Source organism: Falco peregrinus, chromosome 6 (genome assembly GCF_023634155.1).
Source record: "Falco peregrinus isolate bFalPer1 chromosome 6, bFalPer1.pri, whole genome shotgun sequence".
Lineage (NCBI taxonomy): Eukaryota > Metazoa > Chordata > Aves > Falconiformes > Falconidae > Falco > Falco peregrinus.
The window spans coordinates 68,293,108-68,316,137 of record NC_073726.1 but is presented as its reverse complement, the minus strand read 5'-3'; the positions used below and the strand labels follow the sequence as shown (position 1 = coordinate 68,316,137).

The 23,030-nt window shown below is 43.3% G+C and overlaps 1 protein-coding gene across 2 annotated transcripts in view; it reads right to left on the bottom strand.

Moving 5' to 3' along the window:
- TMTC1 (transmembrane O-mannosyltransferase targeting cadherins 1) overlaps positions 1 to 23,030 on the bottom strand; it is a 147,779-nt gene that overhangs the window by 17,877 nt on the left and 106,872 nt on the right. For both annotated transcript variants that reach the window (XM_055808347.1, XM_055808345.1), the window contains one exon: positions 7,252 to 7,395. In XM_055808347.1, coding sequence (XP_055664322.1) covers positions 7,252 to 7,395 — 144 coding nt within the window. The remainder of the gene's footprint in view (positions 1 to 7,251; positions 7,396 to 23,030) is intronic.

Genomic DNA, 23,030 nt, shown 5'->3' with positions numbered 1-23,030 from the left:
TATGGCAAATATATCAAATTCTGCCCCATTCATCCCATCAGGAACTGAAGACACATGAAGGACAAGATAGTAAAAGTGTCCCCAGGCATTAAGTACTGCACAAGACCTTCCCAGCGATTTCTCTGGGAAGTTGCATGCCCTATGGGAAGGGATGCTGTCGGGGTAATATCAGGTTTGCAGTCAGCTTCTGAATGTCTGGCCCTAATCATGTCACAGAGGCACTGACTGACCTGGGAACAGGACATTTGCTCTCACCAACCCTGCTCTCACATCAGTGAGTTGGAGACAGCAAAACATTTGCATATCCTTACAAAAACCCCCAGAGTCTTTGCATGTTCCTCGACAATGAGTGCTTTTACAGATCCACTTGAAATTAAAATATTGCTAAGTTAAATCTGCCTGGGATCTCTAAATAATTCCTTAGCAAGTCAATCATTAGGCTAGAGGAGTCTGTTCTTCAGATCCTAAGGATGAACAGAGACAACTGAGAGATGGCTATGCTGATGAGCTAGGTATTTTCCCAGCATTGCTTTGCATTTACTGCCACAGAAAACAGAAAAGGTTTCCTGAACAAAAACCTAAGGGTATTTATTTATTTGAGCTGCGATTTCTCCAGTATCACTCTGTATTTCTTTCCTTGGAAAAATGAGAAGGTTTCCTGAACAGACATCTAAGAATGTTTAGCTGGACTGGAAAAACATTTTCTTTGTGTGGGGTGTACAAAGAATATGAATAGCAGTGCTTACAAAAAGAAACAAAGGGCTCTGGGACACAGAAAATATGTGAACACCTTGCCGCTTTAGCCTTAGATTTCATCTGAGTGACATGGTCAAGTAACCAGATCTTGTTTATAAGGTGCAAATTTCAGCTGATAATATATGTGGCTTTGCAGATTTTTTCCCTTTCTAGTTGTGTAACTGGAAGAATATTTTGCCTGTGCATTAAGCTAAGTAAAACCAGTTGTGCTAGTCTTTTTCTTCTTCCAGTGGTGTTCCATATAAATCACATGAATGAAGCAAAAACAAATAAAGAACCACTTTTCTCCTACACTAATTAAAGACTAGCTAGCTTGTCAATTTATAAAATTTTTGGATCCCTTGGCTGGAGTTTCATGACACATTTTTATAAATCAAAACCAGATGACTGCTTTATAAAGGTATTGATGTTTGGCAAAAAAAATGTAGGAAATGCCAGCTACAGAAATAAAAGGATTAAGTGATCCACTCAGCAGCAGTAAAAGTTCCCATTAACCACAAGCATGCACTCTGAACATGGGGCAGCCCTCTTAATTACTCTTTTTTTCAAAATGGCCTTTTTTTTCCCATTTGATCCAAGAACAATGTTTGTCTCCTGAAAGTGAGGGTAGGGAGGGAAAGATTATGGCGTCTTTTTATGTGACAGACTGAATTACATTAAAAAAAGCAGATCCAGTAGTTACTCAGAGGGTTTAGGCCTGTAAGATACCAAGCGCTCTGGCCAAGCACTTAAACGCGTACTTAACTTTTATGTACGCAAGTTGAAAATTAATTACTGGCTGAAGTGGTTTCCTGGATCAAGGCCAACACTTTGCAGGATAAAGGCCATCGTTTACATAAATCTCCTGCAATTTGGGAGAGCACAGAGCATTGGAAGAACAGTCTGATACACTGATTTACCATAAACTGGGGATCTGGAGCAGGAAAAGCTAGGTAATGTATACCTTTGCTATGACAGAGAGAACAAATTCAACAGACACAAGGAGTCTATGATCACCTAATCCAATTTTACCCCAAATTACCTTGCCTTACAATGCCCTCTCCTGCCTCCCTCTTCCACTTGAGCTCCCAGTGTCCTCTCTTTAGCCAGCATGCTTGAGCCAAGAGCAAGGAACAGCTCTTTCTACTTGGAGCATCTCTTCCATATTTTCACAAGTGCCCCACAGTTGGAGCAGCATCAACTTAAACCACCCCACAGAAGCCTGGCAATGTGCTGCACAGGGCTCTGTGTGGGCTGTTAGCACTGGAGCACATTTAATTTATATCAGAAAAAGCTACCTAGAAATTAAGTGTCTAGAGGACTTTTTAACCTTCAAGATTTCTTTTATTTTGTGAAGTTAGTTTGACTGCATTAAAGCCAGAAACTCAGAACTCAACAAGGGCTCCACAACCATTCGGAACATCTCATCTTGGTTTCACACCATAATCTAAGAGGAGCTTGCAGTGTCTAACTCTGCCTGTCTGAAAAGAAGCTTCTAAGCCTGTTCAACTCCCTGGTTTAAAACTCCTTCAGATAATTTAGATGCACTCCTTTGTCATTCATCTGTACTACATGGATGACACCAATGTGAGGGACCAGACCGCTTTTCAGAGGGACCATGTCTGACAGGAACCTTATGAAGTTCAACAAAAGTAAATGCAACTCCTGCACCCAGAGTGAGACAACCCTGTGCACAAGCACAGGTTGGGGGATGACTTGGGTCCTGACAACCAACAATTTGACCACAGGCCCGCAATATACCCTACACAGCAAAGAAGGCCAACAGTGGGTCCAGGGAAGCGATTCTTCCCCTTCATGTGACACTTGTGAGATCACATCTGGAGAAATGTCTGTGCAGAGTTGGGCTCCCCAGTGCAAGGAAGGCATGGACTTACTGAAGCAAGCCCAACAGAGGGCCACTAAAGAAGGTCGGGGCTAGAGCACTTGTTGCATTGAGGAGAGGCTGAGCGAGCGGTGTCTGCGTAGCCTAGAGAAGGCTCAGGGATGGTTTCAGTGCTGCCTGCAACTACCTGGTCAGAGGACACAGAGCAGCCAGAGCCAAACTCTTCTCAGAGGTACACAGTGACCGGACAAGAGGCAACAGACATGAGTAGGAACACGGGAAATTTTTATTAGATATAAGGAAAAATATTTTCCACCATAAGTGTGGTCAAACACTGGAACAGGTTGCACAGTTAGACTGTGGCATCTCTGTCCTTGGAGGTGTTCAAGATTCAGCTGGACACAGCCCTGAGCAACCCAATCCAATTAGACTTGCTCTAAGCAGTGGGCTTGATCCAATGATCTCCAGGAGTCCATTCCAACCTAAGTTATTTTTTTAAATCTACTGTAAATTTGACACTGCCAGAATTTGTTCGAGTATTTTTTTATAAACAGATTACAATGTGTATGTGATACTGACAGATAACTACAGCACTTCATGCATCATAAGAGTATCCTAACCAAAGACCATCCATAAAGCCAGATGCAGCATCACTAAACATTATCACTCGGTTGGCTTCTTTGAATGGAAGGGAGGAATGTTTCACTCTCTAAAAGATCTTAAATCCCAAGACATGTAATAACTGTTTGATGTTTTTCACTATCTTCACACAGTTACACAAGCCTGTGTCAGCACATTCACATACATTCCTATCCAGAAGACTGTATCGGAGAGGGCAGACAGCAAACAGTCCTTCCTCTGAATAAATGGGAAGGCTAAACATGGACTAAATCGTAATAACACTCACAGAGGACAGTGTTACTCTACATTCAAAAAACATTCAGTCCTTTGAATAAACTCAAGATTTCAGTGGACATGGTTTCTAGGCATTTCACTTGCTCCTTGAAAATGAAGCCATAACACTCAAAGCCCGTAAGAGTTCTGAGGCTTTTCTTCATAAGAAATAGTGTACTGAATATTGGAGAGCTTTAGGTATAGATAGATACAGTACTGCAAGTAAGAAGTTCTCTCCCATTATTCCTGCAACAGAAAGCCAAGGTAAATATTTACTTCAAATGTTCATAATATTTTATTTCTTGTCTTTTCACAGAATATCCCACAGGCTACAAATCTGTGAGGTATTCTGAATGATATTTATCTCAGGTTTTCAAGCTGTATCTCAACAAAAATAAGTCTATATAGAGGAGTTAAATATTTATATAATGGGAAGCTTCAAAACAAAGCATCAGGCTGCTCTGTGTCACTGATCACGGACCACAAAAGCAGAGAGATTTCTCACTGTTAGGTAGGCCATGTTTTCGGTCTATTTTAACTTAGAAATGTGTTGGCATTGTTTAATTATCTATTCCCCAATATTTATATTAGGCCAGAAAATTATGACATACAACTTTATTTTAGGATATGTAAACAAAACCAGAGGCTTATTGAGCCATTACCCTGCAATGCTTCCTGAGAACATTCATCTTCTGGCACATAGCTGTCTTCATTATGTGCAAACAGAAAACGGAAACATCCATTTTCATCTAGGACTTTTGCAGAAAAAAACTTGAAAATTCCACTCTCAAAACAGATTTCTATTCAATCTTAAATCACAAGCAACGGATGCTTAAATAGAGAGCTTATTTACAGGGAATAACGAGAGGCAGATTCCCACATGGGAATAGCAAACTCATCCTTCCAAAATCCTGCAGTTCCCCTTTCTCAGCACTCCAGAGGAGGTGAAATCTAACACCCACCATCAGATTTCCATGCTATGAGCAGGGGTGGGCATAACGAACTCAGCAGAATTCAACTGGGAGTTCCCCATGCCAGATGGTTTCGTTATGTGCCCCAGTACAAGCAGTGCTGTTACTGGACATGCTTTAAGTGCTGCAGATCTGGCTTTTCCTGATTTGCACCATGCACTGAAGCCTCTGCAAAGAGGACAGAATGCTTTTATGGCTTGACCACTTATACTCTCTCTGCCATATGTTTAAAAATGAAAACACTCTTCATAATGTCTCACCGCACAGCCAGAAAGCAATATCTGCCTGTAATACTCTGCAGATTTTCATTTATTACCTAGATTATACTAGCATTTAGTGTCTGCAAAATACTGGTTGCCCTATATAAATATATATGAAAGAATAATTTGGAGACCCAGGTAGGAAACATAAAGACAAAGTTCTAGGAAGGGGGAGCTTGAAATCTCTGCCTCATTCCTGTCTAGTCATCTTGCAAGTCACCTCATGCTCCAGCGTGGCTGAGGAACTCTGCTAAGCTGATGGATGATCCAGGAAAGGTGCTGGCCAAAGGGTTTGGGCTAGCATTTCAGGGGAGACATCCATATAGGATCTGCCCACATAGCATCTGCTTCACATATGTGCTAATCCCTACACTGTGACCTGTACCTATTTTTCAGCAAGTTTTTTAAAGCTGAATAGGGAGATAAGGACACCCAGTTTCTTACAATTAATGCTACTGGTGTGTCCAGATGCACTAGGTTGTTTTGGAAACCTAAAGAAAGTTTAGAAAAAGGGAGCAAATAAGTGTGGGGAAAGGGCAAGTGGAACCTGAATGCTTTTTTTCAACGAGTTTAGCACAAGCAGCACACACCTTCAACATACCGCAACATATTGGACCACAGAAGGATGCAGAGCACATAGAATCATAGAAGGGTTTGGTTTGGAAGGGACCTTAAAGATCATCTAGTTCCAACCCCCCTGCCATGGGCAGGGACACCTTCCACTAGACCAGGTTGCTCAAAGCCCCATCCAACCTGGCCTTGAGCACTTCCAGGGATGGGGCATCCACAGCTTCTCTGGGCAGCCTGTTCCAGTGCCTCACCACCCTCACAGTAAAGAATTTATTCCTAATACCTAATCTAAATCTATCTTCTTCCAGCTTAAAGCTGCCATTACCCCTCCTTCTCTTACTACGTGTCCTTGTAAAAAGTCCCTCTCCAGCTTTCTTGTAGGCCCCCTTTAGGTACAGAAATGCAATCCAACAGGACACACAATATCTTAACTATCACATTAGGAAAAACATGACATATTGCATACAAAACAGCAGTTCCAAGAGATTTTTCCACGTGTCTCCTTTGTGGTTTGCCAGTGCAACAAATCCAGTTTCTATCCATCTGCTGGGTCATAACAGCCTATCAACAGGCCAGATTTAAGTATTATTGACATGGGACATCCTCGTGCTGCTTCTAGCTTACTTCCTTTTGTATTAATATTTGATATTAAAAAAAAAAAATCACTGAGAATAACTAAGGCAAACATGATGGATTAAAAGGACAATATGTATTTTTAAACACCATTGCCACCTAAGATTAATTTCAATCAACCCAATCTTATGAATACTATAAAGACCTTCCATCTCTCTTGTAGTAAGACTGCCTTTACCATTTTCCTTTCTTGTGTTTCCAGTAAAGCACTCACCTACTTCCTATTTAAGAATTACTCACCTGCCATATTCTAGCCTCAAACCATCAGGTTTACTTGTAAAATTATTCTAGCTTCTCTGCTACTGAATGGACCAGGCAGAACTTCAGCAATCCATGTAATATCCTTCATATAAACTCTCACTCAAAGTAATATTTCAGAACCAGAAAGATCAAGTACGTTTTGATGAGACAGTGCCACTTTAAAACTAGTCCAACACTAAAGCCCAATCTGCTCCAAAGGATTTACCAGAGACCTATTACCAGCAAAACAGATGGTTTATATCAGGAAAAATGTACTTTTACTGCTGTAGTTTCTGTAGTTCTGTCAGCAAATAACATGCTATCCTCACAAAAACAAGGGGTTTTTTTGCTAGTGCAAAATAGTAATGCAGGAATAGAGATGTTTTCCTTTTGTAATTGTACACCTAGCAGATCTTACCACACTGGCAAAGTTTTTTGTGTAGATCTAAGTTCAGTCTTTAGATATGGTTAGTCAAATTATTTTGCATGATTATTATCACCTGCTACTCTCTTTGCTGAAGGCTGACACTCTAAATAACAATGAGTGAAATTATGAGCTGATTGACTTGCCTTCTTGCTTGGCAGAGTAACCATATAGGGATGCAAACCAGCTTTTCCCCTCAAACTCACTCATTCTGCAATGGGATGAGCCTTCTGCTGCTCTGAGCATCTCAGTTAGGTGCTTATGCCTAAACTACACACTAACCTTCCATACAGCTAATGAGGAGAAGTGGGAACTTGCAGAGAGTGGCTTGTTGGATCTGTTATTTATTAGATCTGCATCAGATGCCTGCCTTTGAACAATGTGGCTTGCTCCACTGGAAAGGCTTATACCTCTCCACCAAGATCAAAATCTCAGGTGACTAGCTGGGTTTAGGCACCTCATTTCTGATGCCAGATTTGAAATACAATTGTAAACAGCACCTGAAGTGGCATGGCAGACAGCATAAGGATATCCAAACTAAGCCTCACCTTTGTGCCAGCACTCTTGGCTGGCAATAAGCAATAATGCCATTTCTTCACCAGATGGCAGAAAAAAACTAGTTTGGTGATCTGTACAGAGAGAATGTGAATTTCTTTGGTGCCAGCTCTGCATACAACTTACTTGAGCAAGTTGCCAAGATTGAAGAGAGCTCGATTGTGCTGAGGATTTAACTGAAGGGCCCGTCTGTAATAGTCCTTTGCCTCCACCACGTCTTTGGTCAATGTCCCCAGGTTGTTGAGAGCACTTGCGTGACGAGGGTACAGTCTAGGAAAAATGAAATATCAAGTTAAAGACACTCATTTATTGACAAGTAAAGTGGAGGTCACTAATGCTGCCACCACTTCTGTTCAGCACTTGATAAAGAGAAGGATGTCAGCTAGGAAACACTTTTCTCTTCATTTGCTTCAGGTCCTGATGGGATCCTGAGGAACCTTTTCAACTCCCAAAGAGACTGCAAGTCAGATCTTCTCCTACAGTTTCTGTATGCCTCCAGGGCAAAGAGGACCACTGAACAGCTTTGAAAGCCTATTTTACCCTCCAAGCAAAAGGCAAAGTGACTAAAGCAGCTTGAACATTTTCATTCAAAATGTTTTTCAAACAAGCAAGAACTGCTTTGTCAAAAATGTTTCCAATAGAAATATGTTTTGACATATACAGAAACCAACACAACACTGTTTAGATCTATGTTTTGGGTTTGTTTTTAAATCAGTTTTCCACAACAAAAGTGATAATAAATTACAAAAGGAAACTTGAAACCAGCTGCTGAACAACGTTTCAGGACCAAGCAAAATGACAAAAAATAAATCTGCAAACAGACTGCTTAACAGTATGAATTCCCTATATTTTTAGTTGTATTTTTTTACCACTTGCCTCAGTTCTCTTTTTAACTGATCCATTGATCTTTACATCTATCTGTTTCAGTTATAACACTACATAGTAGGCCCAGTACATTTCTAAAATTCTCCATGAATTAAGCAGAATGTTATGGTCCGTTCAGCTGGTTAAATTCTCAAAGTTGTGCCCCTACATTAATATTTTGGTTTGTAGGTCTTTCACCAGAAAACTCCAGAGGTGAAAGTAATGCAGGGCAAGATTTATCACCAAGGACCCTTTCTGTGACAGATGGGTGAAGACCGATGTTCATAGTGATAAAGAAAGAAATCTGTGATGGTAGCCCACTGAGGTCCCAGGCAAGCTGGGAGACCAGCTGTGCAAGAAGGACTGATGCTCTGGTATGAAACAGCATGAAACTCCTCCAGATCATCATTTCATTCATGACAGGGAGGAAGCTGGTTAAGATGGTCAAGGCTTCAATTTGAGAGGGCCCAGTTGCAAATCCCGCTGCCACTGCAGATTTTCTATTTTGGATGAGGACAAATCATCCAACATTTCTGTGCCTTAGGTCCTTGTTCATGGGAAAGTGATGTGGATAATGACATTAAAAGTAGCTGGCTATGACAGCCTAGGGTACAGCATGAGGAGGGGCATTTGAAGGAAGAAGGGATTAAGACTCTATAATATAGTCTGACTCTAAAGTTTGCAACTGTTTTTAATCTAAGACTTTCCATGGTGATTTTTTTTTTTTTCCTGGAGTTTTTTATTATGTCAGTTCAGCCTTGGGATTTTCTGTGCTTAAGTACCATGAATAATTTAGCATTTTATACACTGCTGCAACAGCTGTATCGGTCACATTTTTGCTCCACAGCACGTAAGTGATTTTGGCAAGGTCTTAGGGGTGAAGCTGGGAATGCATGAGGGAATTCCGGGAGAAATGGACATGCACTGGTAACACACCCAGGATGCTTCCAACAGTTAAGAGAAGAGCCCAAAGTCCTTTTTCCACCCAACAGAAACCCTAGCAGACAAGGACTGCAAAGCCACATAGTTGAGGAGACATCATTCAAGGATGCAGTCACATACATTTTTTAAAACTTAGCCTACTATAAATGACAAAAGATACATGTAGTGACTACCACTTGTAGTAAATAATGACTGCAGACTCTGTCCAGGTCCCTCCCATACAGATCATCATCCCATCTACCAGAGACAACCACTTCTCCTGCTGCAAGCCCTCAGGTGCACTGCCCAGTGTCTCCATTCATCCATGCTACCTGCATTTGCTGCTCCAGTGATTTTTGAAGAGTTTCCTAACTGATCTTGTCGCAGAGGAGCAAAGAGTAGGAAATTCACGGTGAGACTGCAGCTGGCATAGAAATAGCAGCATGTTCCATCACTGAAGCTACCCAGTGAGCCTGATGTGTTCTGGGATGTGAGAGGCTGCCTGTGCTTGCAGAAGCATCAGCAAAGGACAAGATGGTGGTGATAAGGGTATAGTGTTGAGTCTTTACTCCAGAAATCCAGTGGTCATCAAGGTTAAGCCTCCCCAGCTGAAGCAGGGTGGGAGAAATGCTTTCCACAGGAACAGCAGGAGAGCAACTGAAAAGATGAAGCTTGCTTGCTCTTCAGCACTTGAGACACAGCTCTGTGTGATACCTTGATCAGGATCTTGAGTGAAGAATGTCCTGTCTACTTAGGGCAAAGGACTGAGGGCTCAGGCTTGTTTCCCATTTCTTCCATAGGATTTTGACATTGTTTTGGACCAGGAAAAGGTCTGGGAGTTATGTTTTTGATGCTTTTTTTTCCAGTTGGCTATGATAAAAGCTGTGCACTACTTCTGTCAACACTCACACATAAACCAGTTCTAATACCTGACATGAAGTCACTTGAGTTATGAGTGGGCATTTCAGACAATTCTTGGTAAAGTCAGAAACAGATTAACATTTTACAGCCCTAAATCTTATGGGTTTGCTCTCAAACTTTCAGAAATTAATTCTGTTCTTGGACCCCGGTGCTCCCATGACATTTTAGGCCCAGGAGATTTGCTTGTACCAATTTGGAGAGCAATAAAAACTCAAGATTAAAAAAGAGAACTGATTTCACCTTTAAATTGCACAGTTCTGACCAGCAGCTCCATAAATACACTTTTGAGCTCAGTGCTAAAACCCCTTGACAGCAAATCACAGGATGCAAGCACATCTCCCATGTATCCTGGGCACTATTTCCTGTGTTTTACATTTATTCATTACATCCCATTGCCCTTTCCAAGAAATTTAAGTGAAAAATCAGAACCTCAGCTAGCACAAATTGTCAGCTTAAGCCTGCTTAGCATCTGGCCTGAAGAACTTTCAACATTGGAATTTTACGTATTTGAACAAACATGAAGACAAATATCTGAGCACAGCGAGATAAAACAACGGTGTTGGGCTTTGCTGTTAGGGCTGAGTCCTTTACAGTTTTATTTGGAATATTACTTCATTACAGCGGTAGAGCACGATGCTACACAACTGAGTTCAGCAGAGAGCATAATCAAGCCCTAAGACAGCATCACCTCTAGTACAGTAACCAGAGCCTGAGCCATTGACCATCCAAGCTGTCATACTGTTAACAAGATCCCAAACAGTTCCACACCACCCTCCAATAGTTCCCAGGAGTGGTTCAGTGCTGAGCCCAGACCAGGGTTTGGTCACAGAAGCCACCTTGGGCTCAGACACTGTCTCTCAGAGGATACAAACACTTACTTGCAGGTCAATCTATGCCAGTTGGCCTCAGGGCTAGAGAATGGGGACCAGTTCCTTTTTTATTTATGAATATGGATGTTGACTAAAGGACTAATGGCCTTATTCAAACTACCCTCTGTTCATGCACACCCACCCCTGTTAATAACAGCTTCCTGGGAATAAAAACAAAGAGTAGAACAAAGTCTTGTGGCTGGATTTACAGAACAGCATAAAACATGACCACGGATGACTAATCAAAGCTACATTTACTCAAAAAGTCTCAAAATGTTTCTGCAAAACTGGCAGATTCACCATTTGCAAACTGGTTTGCTTTTTGCTGTATGTGACCTATTGTTTTAACAAATGGAGACACATATACATTTTTTCCCCTGATTTTTATGTTATCGGGAGGTTTGTGTTGTTTTTCAAGACTTTTGGAATTGGTCCCAATGATTCCCGATGTCTACTTTACTTATTTTGACTGTAAGCAATCTGATGCAAAGATTGTCTCTTCCCCACATGTATTTATTTCTTTGGAAGGGTCAGAAACACATTACCAGGGCAAGAAGGTCTCCTGTTAACCTGGAGTCTCTTCGTGCCACAATAATGATAATACTCAGAAGTCAGGCCTTGCTTTACAAATACTCAGGACACTCTGAGACAGAAGGAATCAGCTGATGGTACATATATGCCTTGCTTTGCAACTTCTCTTAAGAAACAAAGCTCTCTATCTGGACACACACGGAGCTGTATTTTCCTTGCCACCACCATTGATAATGGCAACAGTCTGCAGGCAATATCCTTCTTGCTATGCATCTGATTAGGTAGAAATTCCTCCAGGCTTCACCTAATCAAATGCAAGTGCTGCATTATTTATGAAAGAGAGCTGAATTTCATTAAACTTATTCTACAAGAAGCAGTTCATGTAAAAAATCCATTTCTCCTTTCTTTTAGAAATCAGAATAATTTTCTTTAAAAACCTGTATTCACAGGTAATTATAATAGAAGTCTTGAAACAGCAAAATTACTTTAAAAAAAGGAAACCAACCCATCAAAAGTATATTTTAAATCAGACTGGGATTTCATTTCTAAAGAGAAGACAAGTGGGATGTTTCCTCATTGCAGAATGAATAATTCAAATGATTCCTCCAGTGCTGTATCTGCAATTGTCAGAATAAATTTAAGCAGCTTTTTCTTTAACTGTTACAGGTATACACTGCACAAGAACTCCTGTTACTAATTATCCCCACTTTTTTTAGGCCAGCAAAATTCCCTCTAATACCAATGAACAAAAGCCTTATTGACTTGCACAGTCAAGAGATTCCCAGTTTTACAGGAAGATACCAGGCACAGAACACACTGTCATCAAACTGCTGATGACCATTTATTTTGCTTTTTAATTTAATGCTATTACCTGAAACAACAGTTTAAAAAAAATAATAAATTGAGGGGTTCTGTTTGGCACCATATCTGAACTACAAAACATTTCCAGTGAAAAGAAAAAGGGAGGGAATTTGTTGTCTTGACTACAACATATAATCTACCAAGAATTTTAATTATTTTAATTCAGATCGAGAGAGACCACTTAAACAACTGGCAAGTTCTGCTCACAGTCCTGCCTTTAAACTGCCTTTGGTATGGTGCCAGAGGTATTCAGGGGGCAGAAGGCATTAGTGTGACAACTCCCCACCCACTCTTAAGAGCGTTATGTGGGTTTTGCACAGCCATCGCTATGCGGGGGCAGAGAGTAAGAGGGGATGGGGCCAGACTAACGTGCAATTAGCCTGGAAAACTACACAAACAGCATGGAAAAGGCTGCAATACTGGCTTTCAGGGGTCTGGGCAGCCCCCAACAGCCACCACTTGACAGAAGAGGTTATTGACATTAGTCCAGAGACACCTCTCAGGGACAGCTCTGAGACATCGTGCACCTGGGTGACTTTCCCTGATGCCCCAGCCCAGTGTCCATCCCCCCGCCACCCTCCAAGCATTGATGATAAGCCTGTGGCAAGTGCATTGCCAGTGACTTGAAACATGAGGCCTTAAAGCCACTACAAAAGCTGTAGACAACAATGGCCATCATTAATCTAAAAGCCATGCCATGGCAGCAGCAGCAGAAAGAACAAACATGCCTGCATCATCTTGCACAATATTCAAAGGGGCTCCAAGTATACTAATTTCTGCTAGAAAGAAAAATCAGCAATGGATTCAGCTGGGGAGACCTAACACGCCTCTTTTTTGTTAATGCATCTTTTGATTAAAGCATGCATTCAAACCTAGCGCTCGTGGGGAATGCTCCACCTCTGAAGCAGCTGTGATTAATTACCACTGCTTGCTGCTGCTGTGAAAAAACAGGTTATGTTACCTCTCTTGTGGTAAAAGGAGAAGGGGAGCTGAAGAGCCCTAGGACAAACCTCCTCTCACCAGTCCTCCATACCACAGGACACCTCCCTGCTACCTGCTCTCAGCTCTCCCAGTGCTTACGCGACTGCAACACTCAGCATCCATGAGGCTCACTTCAGCCTGATTAAGTACACAGAGTCAGGCCTTAATTACCCAAGACCAATTACTTGCTGGCAGCATGGCAACTTGTTTTTAAGGCATGTTTTGCCCCATTCCAACACATACCATAATATTTCATTGGCATCATCTTGCCAATAAAAGTAAGAATTTTACATGGATAATGTTTCATCTGTGCCAAATTTTTATACTGCCCATTTTGTATTTACTCCAGTATACCACTTCAAGCCAATTTCCCAATTTTAATATTACATCACACTCATGTATTTACATAAGTTCTCAATAAAGCTATATGTCAGTTTGAATTAAAACTTGACTTGATGTAATTCCAAGACTAGTCATCCTACAGGGAACTGTCCTTCACTGGCAACAACGTGGGCCATGGACTCATGACAGAGTGGCACCTTGTTCTGAGAGAGGCTCTACATCATGTGGAAAACAGCAGGTCACAGAGCCAGGCCCTATCTCTTTCTCAAAAAGACCTTCAATTTTCAGCATTTGAATTCCTTTTATAGAGGGAGAGATCCTGCAATTTTAAGCAGCAGTTGGTTTTCTCTTGAAGAGTTTTCATAGTTGCATCAATATTTCCCATCCGTCAGCTTGGCAGAAGGTTTGTGGCAGGCTGGGATTTTTTGTATTTTTTAAAAAAAAACAGACTGGAAGTCCTGTTGAAAGTTGAGGGATCTAATGCCTTTGGGTTCCTTTGAAAGCCTCAGGCACAACCTTGCTCACTGAAAGCATGACAAAGCAGCCATACTCCTGGCTGCACACAGCACGGCCTGGCATTGGGTATTGCATCATGCCCATTTCCACGTACTCAGCTGTGAGGTGGTCCGGCTCAGGACCTCACAAAATGCTAAGAGTAGCACAGGGAGCAATCACACCCCAGCATGGTGCTGGTCACTCTCAAAGCATCCCTGAGGGCCCCGTTAGGGTCCTCACTGGTGTTACATGGACCAGCTCAGGACCTGATGGAGGTCCTGCTCAAGAAGTCGGGGGGGGGAGGTGTGCCTAATCACCAGTGCCTGCATCTGCTTCAGACACCTGCCCAAGGTGCCCTTCCCCTGCTGCTGCTGAAGGATAGGGGGTCCCCCACAGATGCCTTGGGTACCCCAGCCCACCTCAAATGACCTCTATCTTCTAGTAGGAAGAAGTCACCCACATTTTGGCACTGAGCACCTACAACGTGAGCACTGAGAGACAGTGCTTATCCCTGCCACACTTCCCATGTGGCCTGGGACAACTCTGTCTCTCAGGGTTACCATGCCCCATCACTACAGTGACAATAACAAAACTCCTCTGCCCTGTACTACAGCCTCTCCACTCATAACACAACCCCACCGCAGTGATGACAGCCTCCAGCTACAGTCAGTGGCCGGCACAGCAGGATCCTGATCTCAGCTGGGATCTCCAGAGGCCAATTTGGTATAAATAGGAAGTGCTGAATTGCAGCCAGGGATCAGTGGAAGGAGGAAAGGTCCTGGCTGTACAGCTTCTTCCCCCACCAGGCAGCCCAGCCGGCAGGAACAGCAGCCCACAGGCACCCTGCCACCACCACCACCAAACTCTTTCAACAGGGTGAGTCTGATGGGCAGAGCATGGCTGCTGTCCCCTAACATCTAGGGAAACCTCTCCAGGACAGAAATGTGAGAAAAAGGGAAACTGAATTGATTCAATCTGTAAATTGACAAAAGCCCCATGAATTCTTTGACCCTGGCATCCATTAAGAAAAAAAACCCAAACAACATATCCAGAAGCTTGCCATTTAAAAAACAAACCTGTAGCACATTGAACAGTATTACCATTTACGAATTTTCATTACATTTTCAAACTTGGGCAGGAGTAGAAGCTTAGAAGTCAAAGCTGAGGAGAAAAAAAGGATTTCAAGTCAAACAACATTGCAGCTAAATAAAAATAAATAAATAAATAAATAAAACATTTTCTGCTAAACTCACATGTTCCCTGTGGTGCCAAGGCAACATGAGGTTATCAAACTGGGCTGCTTGTTTACATTCTCACATAAAGAATTCATGCAGGATCCATGTAAGTCCTGAAAACCTCAGAAACCACTCAAGCCCAACAAAGGACTAATAATTCATGACATGGCTGACCTACAGATAGCACAAACATACACACCTCCACAGAATCCACAGAAGCCAGAGGGACACCACAGCAAACGGGACCATCGGGTGAGTTCTTCAACCAAACCATTACATGAGGGGATGAAATAACCACATATATCTCATCTAAGCAGATGGGGCAAAATCACACCTGTCATCTCCCAAGGTTCACAGGTGCCAGAGGAAGTTGTACGGCCCCATACTGTCACCCGTGATGACAACTGTCTCTGAGATGCCTGGGGGTTGCCTCAGTCTTTGGTATAAATCCGAGCAGCCCCATTCCAGCACCACTCAAATTGCTTGAAGGGGCCGTTCAAAAGCCTGGGGATCAGCAGAGTGCCTCAACTACTCCTGCCAAGCCTTCACAGAAAGTCTCAAGGTTACCCTTGACAGACGTGCATTGGGAACCAATTTTTCTGCTGACCCTTGGTAAGGACCAGCGAAGGCAAGTCTTTGATGATTTAGCACAACAATAATCAGTGTGACCTGGTCATTCTTTGAGCAAAGTTTTCATAAAGACAAGGACAGAAGACTAGCGAAAAAGAAATGGCTGTGGGAACAAGTAATTAACCCTTGGACTTGTGTTTCTCATTAGCCACTAGTGAAAAATAGACTTGAACACCTGCAAAATACAGCCATAGGTTTCTCTCTGTATAGCCCACATAAAATACAAAATAGATGCCTTGTCCCAATAAGACAACAGCTTTGCAGCTTCATTAGAGATGCATTTTCCATTTCCCAGATTGTTAGCATCAGCCCCCTATATGTAAGTAGCCAGAGCAATGATGCAGTGTCTGAGGAAGGCTACAGAGCAGTCATTCTTGTAGCTGATGGGGGCTCTTCTCCAAGAAGATGTGTTAGAAAAGCCAGCAAGTCCCTGAAGGACCTGTACCCACAACAGAAACCATGGTCTAGGAAGGGATCCTGCCTGTAAATACCAGTGTCCAGGGGTGAGTTACACATACATCTGTCCATCCCAGCAGACGCATCAGCTTCCATTGCTGTCAATGCAGTTCCAAGGCACACATGATGCCTCTGCATCAGGGGTCATGGTTACACTTACACCAGTTTAGTTTTTGAGTAAATAACAGCACATGCTTGATTGATATTTGGTTACTAAAAAGCAGAAAAACTAAGCAGAGGTGGAGCACACCCCAAAACAGGCACGGATTAGCACTTCATAGAGAACAGGTTCAAAAATACATTACACTAGCTGAAGTAATTTGGCCATCATCCCATGCACTGTGTTGTAAAGGCCATTAAGTCTCCAATTCAAATTATCAGGCAGGCCTTTCAGCCATCAATTACTATTAAATCCCTCAACAATTTTGTCTAGCTTCAGGACAGCCACCATATACATACACAAGAGCACCAATTACCCCAAAAGCCTATTGTCGAAGTGTGATTCAGACGAACATGGCGCAAAGATGTTTCCGACTGCTTGGACGTGATCTGCCTCAGTAACACAGAGTATTATGTGAAGTCTCTATGAAGCTGTTCCTTCAAATGCCTAACCAGAGGGCTTGCTCCAAAGGCCTAAGTAACACCAAGTGTCAGAAGGGCACTCACGGTTTCAGGAGCAAATGCAGCCCTGGCAGTCACAGCAAAGCAGCACTACACATTTTTGACTCACTGTAAAAACAGGCTAACAAATGGTGCTGGTATTTTAATTCTTTCCAGAAATAAATCACAGATGGTATCCAAGGCCACCTGCAGTCCATGCTGAGAGGCATTTTCAAGGCACACACAGAGACACGCACACAAAGGGCTGTATGAACACAATTTTTTTACTGCACGAAGAGTGCAATTTAACTGAATTTAAACAACCCCGAGTTCTGTTGATTTAAGATATATAAAAACCCAGTGGGAAGGTGTGTGGGAAAGCTTAGCAAGAAACCTGAGTCTCCCTTACAGCATTAGGGCTTTATTTCTAAAGTGGAGTGAGGAAAAAGAGCAGCCTCACTTGCTCCTTTTCTACCCATTTCAGTGATGTTATGAACCAATTTTATTCCCTCGGTGAGGGATATGGATATGGTACCTAAACAGCTTCCTCCTCCCTCCTCCTCCATCTAGCCTGCTTTTGAGTACCAAGTATACATAAGCATGATCTCATGACAGTTCTTGATGCTACAAACAAGCATTCCCAGTTTCCATGCTGTGAGCAATGCCCTAAGCTGTATTATTTGCAAGCTCTGCAAGAGCCAGACTACACATGCCACAGCACCAAGCATTTTCATACTGGTTCATCTGCCTTCTGGCCCACTCTCTCCTCCCTCTCAAGGCTGAGCACCAGAGCAGCTCCCTGAGCCACAAGGAAAGCCATCCTGAGAGTTCCTGCTTGCTGCCCAGAAGCTCTCCTCTCTGGAAGACACCACAAGAGAGAAGGGAGGTTTCTGCATGGCAGGCTGGTCCCCTTCCTGCTCTGGTCAGCTGCATTTGGCAAAGAAAATCCAAGGGGAGCTTGCGACTATGAACCTGTTGATGTGCAGGCACACTGCAGATGTGTGTGCACTCTCACGTACACACACCAGTGCATTTACGTACATAAACTCACAGTATTACATATATGGTGGATATTTCCTGCAGGACTCTACTATCAGGTATTACACTGACAGTAAGAGTCAGTTCACACACTTGCCCATGCCTCCCTTGGGAGACAGCAGCACTCCAGAGAGCAGCTCCAGGTTGCCGTGCAGTCCCTGATGCTTGCAGGGACGGCCTGAGTCTCTCTCTCTCCTCCCTTGGCCTTACTGTCTGTATTTTTTCTTTCAGCACTCTTCCTTCTTTAGTCCCCTAATCCCAGTTCATTTCTGTGACTTTCATCCAGAAAAAAGCAGTTATGAAGAAATAATTCATTTATGATTTGATCATTTTGTATCATTTAATGGTCAAAGTATCTGCCTTCACACAAAGACAACTTTCTCCCCTACTATTAACTTAAACACAATACTCTACTGACATTTCTTAACTAAGGGCAAATCTGTATGTTTTTATATCCAAAAGTACAAACATGAATTTTTAATGTTGACCTTTTGCCAGACACAGAAATGTAGCTTGAATAGCACAGAACTATTATTAGCCTGTTTATTCACCCAACGCCAGTAAGAAACCCAGCAACCTCCTTCAGCCCCACTTGCTGTCGCCCACATTGATCTACCATCCATGGTTAGCATGGCCCTGGCAATGAACACGGAGACAGATGGTAAGAAAATGCTGCTTTGGGAATTAAAATTTTGAATTAACGCAATTGTAGCAGGGAAGGTGAATCCCCCCCTTCCCCCTTCCATTGTTAGAAAGGTTACTAAAACTGTAACAAATGTTCATCAAATGGGTTTTAAGGCTTTACTGTTTTTCTCTCTCTGCACGTCAGCTCATGTGTGTTCCTGAGGAGCGAAAAAACAGTCTCAACAGCAACATCAAGCAAACAAGGCTGGGGAGAAGTAGGACAAAAGCTTGGTAGCTATCAACAATAGCAAAAATATCTTCATTACCACATGAGAGTTGTTCTTCATATTTGCGTGAGGTTGCATGACCTCATATTCTCACTCACAAGCTTGAGAGTGATGAGACAAATATTATTTCAGATAAGATCAGCTCTCTTTGATCTCCAGGAGCAGGGCGTCTCTGAAATTCCTAGCAGCAGCTGCAAATCTGCAGCAGAAGCGGCAGCAAGAATGTTAAGGCCAGCTTTCAGAGTAGCCATGGTCAACCCACATCTCAGAGTATTTCTGGCCTTTATTTTAACACCAAAAAACCCCCAAGTATCTCCTGGGGTCACTACCGTGTGTCAGGCAAAGCAGTCTAATCCAGCAGCGTGTTTGTGTTGTTTTACTGAAGGCAAGCTGAAAGGTTTATAAGCCACTGCTACAACTGTAGAACACCAGCTGTCCATCGGGGCTGCTTTATGGATAACTCATCTTGCATCCCCAAAGGGCTCTCCATTCCCCTTTTAGGAACCCAACATACAGGAGGAGCTTTTCCAACGTACACAGAATGTTTTTTCTTTTCATTCTTCCCCTCTCCAATTCCAGTGTTGTTCTTCATTTTTGCATTTCATTTCCGTTTTCATTTCCCCTGCTTTTGGACAGCATAATTAGATTGCACTAATTACCTAAGCCTGGCTCCATCAGGGTGTTGTGTCACTGGCCCCTGGGCTGGGGTGAGGAATCAGTTTTTTGACAGACCACCTGCAATGGCATCAACAGGTGGCTGTCAGGATCAATCGCCAAGTTTGCCTTGGAAACCTGCCCTGCAGTTTCACTGTCAGAGAAAACACATTCTTCTCCCCCACCTATCTGTCCTGAAGTTAACAGAGATACACCAACATGTGCCAGCAGAGGATCCCGCCTGCCTTGGAAAGTGGGAATGGGAGCAATCCATTAAAGCACCAGGGATCAATTTTCCCAGGATTTAGTCTCAATTGCTATTATTTCACTATGTAACCTGTGTGCACTTCAACATCTTTTCCCACACTATAGCTACAACCTCACCTGCCTGTTCCCCAGGAGCAATGCTTTGCTAAATAGCTACATGGCAACCGACGCTTCTGGCAGAGCAGCGGCACGTGGATATGCATCATTACGTTCGTGGAATGGTAATTGCCAGCAGTTCAAGCCGTTGACTGCACACTGACAGGATCACTTTTGTTTAGCAAACAGTTAAACTCAAGTCACCAGAGACCAAGCAGACCTACACTGTAATTTGGCACAAGCTTTAGAAGTGAGCTGGAACAGCGCATCACCCATGTGCCTCAGACGGAGCTGGCATGAGGCAATGCCGCTCTCCCTCTCCTACTTCCCAGGAGCTCCCAGGTGGTGGCAGAGGCATTTTGCATCCTTATTGACTCCATTTCCTTATTAATTGTCTTATTGATCTGCTCACTGCACACTAGGCGGATATGATACTTTGATCTTCCATACCTCTAACGGTGCTGCCACTGGATTACGAAGCCTGTTGAGCAGCTTGTACTTTCTGTAATCTGTGGAGTGTAGATCCACCTGGACTCACCTGGAGAGAGGACACCCAGTGAGGGGTACCTGGGGGAAAGCAGGGAAGCTTGTTGTGTTAGCACCTGAGCTGCTGGTCTGCCTACTCTCTGACAAGGAAATTCACGCAGCGAGTAGCAATTCAGCTTCCCAGCTGTTCTTCCATTTTCATGTCAGCCCAGTGGCCAAAAATACTCTGAACCATCAAAACGTGGTCAGGACACTACAGCTACTACATCCTTCTCTCTAATTGTAGAGTAATCGGTCTACAATCAGAGAAGCAACTGCACAGCAGGAGTCAGTGAGGATGGATAAACAGCTTGGACATGAACTCTCTTCTTATCCGTAATACCAGTCTAGAGTCTTCCACTATATCCACCATCACGTTGCCTGTCCCACATCCATCACTTTCTCCACTGCTTCAACACAGCCATCACGTGTAGGCACCTAGTGGAGGCTGCAAGACCTGCACACAACCCCAGCCATTTCAGAAGGGTACGTCTGAGGGGAAAACACGGAATGTAATTCTCAACAGGAGAACACGCTATACTTTCTACTTACACTGTTTTATTGCTTATTACACAGGCCCCAGATAATTTCCCTGTGACAGGGGTGGGAAGAAGGGGTAAAAATAAGGGAAGTGTAAGTGCAGAGAGATGAGGTGACAGGACCAAGTAATGCAGCTTCCCAATGATGGAGCCAGCAGGAGACTCCCAACTCCTGGTCCGCACGGCCGCGTCAGATAGTGAATGTGCAAGGTGGGGACAAGGCCTTGCTTTTCAAAAGTGCCAACTAATCCTGAAGCTACTGAAGCAAGTAGAGCACTAGCACTGGTGCCACTGAGACACCAAGTACATACAGAAAAGCGTGGTTGGTTCTGTGTGGCTCCAAGCCCTGACAAGGCTTCGGATGCTCTATAAAGAGTACCACACCAGCACAAACCATGCAATCTAATAAAGTTGAGGAAATGTTTGCAATCAGTTCTCAAAACAGAACCTTTCATAATAGAAATACTGCAGAGCAGAAGACAGAAATATAATTATAATAAATGGGTGCTGCTGAGTTAGAGAAGAGCAAAATCTTTTGTCCGCAAATCCCATTTACACAAGCAGAGGCAATGTTGGTAGGAGCAGTTCAGTTACTCTCTGTACTAGCACATACACTGCAGGGCTTGGATAATTTTTCTTAGTCCCTCCTCTTTTTAAATTGCAACAGGCTTTTCTGGTAAGTTGGAGAAAGTTCAGAGACTAGCTACAAGAATGACTGAAGGAGTGCAAAACCTCACAGAACACTGAAAACGGTGGCTGCTACATCAGTGGGTTGTATCAAGCAACAGGTTAAGGAAGAAGTTGATCACTATGGAAAACAGACTTCTGGTAATGGAATCTTCAGTGTGGCACTTAAAGGTATAAACAAATCCAATGACTGGAAGCTGATGTTAAACAAATCAGACTAAAAATAAAGGACATTTTCAACAGCCAAAGTAATTAACCTTCAGTACGATTTATTGATGGTTGTGCTAGATTTTCCGTTCCTGGAAACATTAAAAAATAGGATGGAGGGTTTTCTAAATTACTTCCTAAATGCTCAGCATTGTAAAGCAGAACAGGATGCTGCTCAAAAAAGCTAAAAATCACCTTCACCCAGGTTCAGGCCCTTCTCAGTGACAATGAAATCCTGTTCTCTCAGCTTAACCTGGGTGAGTTAGGAGCCCTTGGAGAGCCTTTGTTATAACCCCGTCAGCTGGCCAGAAGACAAAAGAGAAATGTAATTTCTGGAGTTTCCTGCCACACCACATATTGAGAAAGAACATTTCTTGCACCTCCTGACATGCCCTGTGGAGCTGAGCTCTGCCCTTGCTGTCCATCAGAGCCACTCCTCACCTTGTCTGTCCTTCCCACATATGCTTTTATTCCTGGAGACATTATCTGCGCTCTCCATGTCTGCTTTGCCTTGCCACTCTTCCCACTGCCCTTTTCCCTGCGCTCATTTCCCTGAGTGGCTTGTCCCTTCTGCCAAACCTCCAGGATCAGGGGAGAGGTTTGGGGAACTGGGGTGACCTGCTTGCTGTACCAAGCGCTGCCTGGGCAGCGGGGAGCAGCTGAGGCCCTGGCCAAGCTGCACTAACAGCTCCAGCAGGAGTGGCAAGCGGAGGGATGCTGCTCACAGGGAGTCATCCCTTCCGTGCGTGGTCAGGAAGGTCCTTCAGAGATACCATAGGAGATGTCCCGTATTACAGCGCAGTCCTGGGCCCAGATTTCCATGTATCTATGGACAAGGCGTTTCACCTTCCTGCGTCAGCTTCCCCCTGTACAGAACCCTGTTGTTACTGCACAGCAGCATTTTCAGGATCGATTAGTTTAGTGTTCATGCAAAGCTCTGTGGACAGAAGCCTCAATACAAGTAGTAAGTACTATTGTTATTACTGCGCTTCAGATGGCTACAGCACTGGCATTTTCCAGGCATGCACCATTAACAATTTGCTAAGATAAATGGCCCAGGAACCTGAAAATGCATTTAGGACAACTACCTCCCGCTTACCAGCGTACATTCAGCTGCATAAATGACACCTCATTGCTCAATGTGTAGCTATGGTAACATCTCTATCTCATATATTGAAGTGCGCACGCACACACACACACATATATACACGCGTGGAGGTGAAGGGAAGGCAGGCTACCTCATTTACTGACAGACAAACACCAAGCCAGGGAACT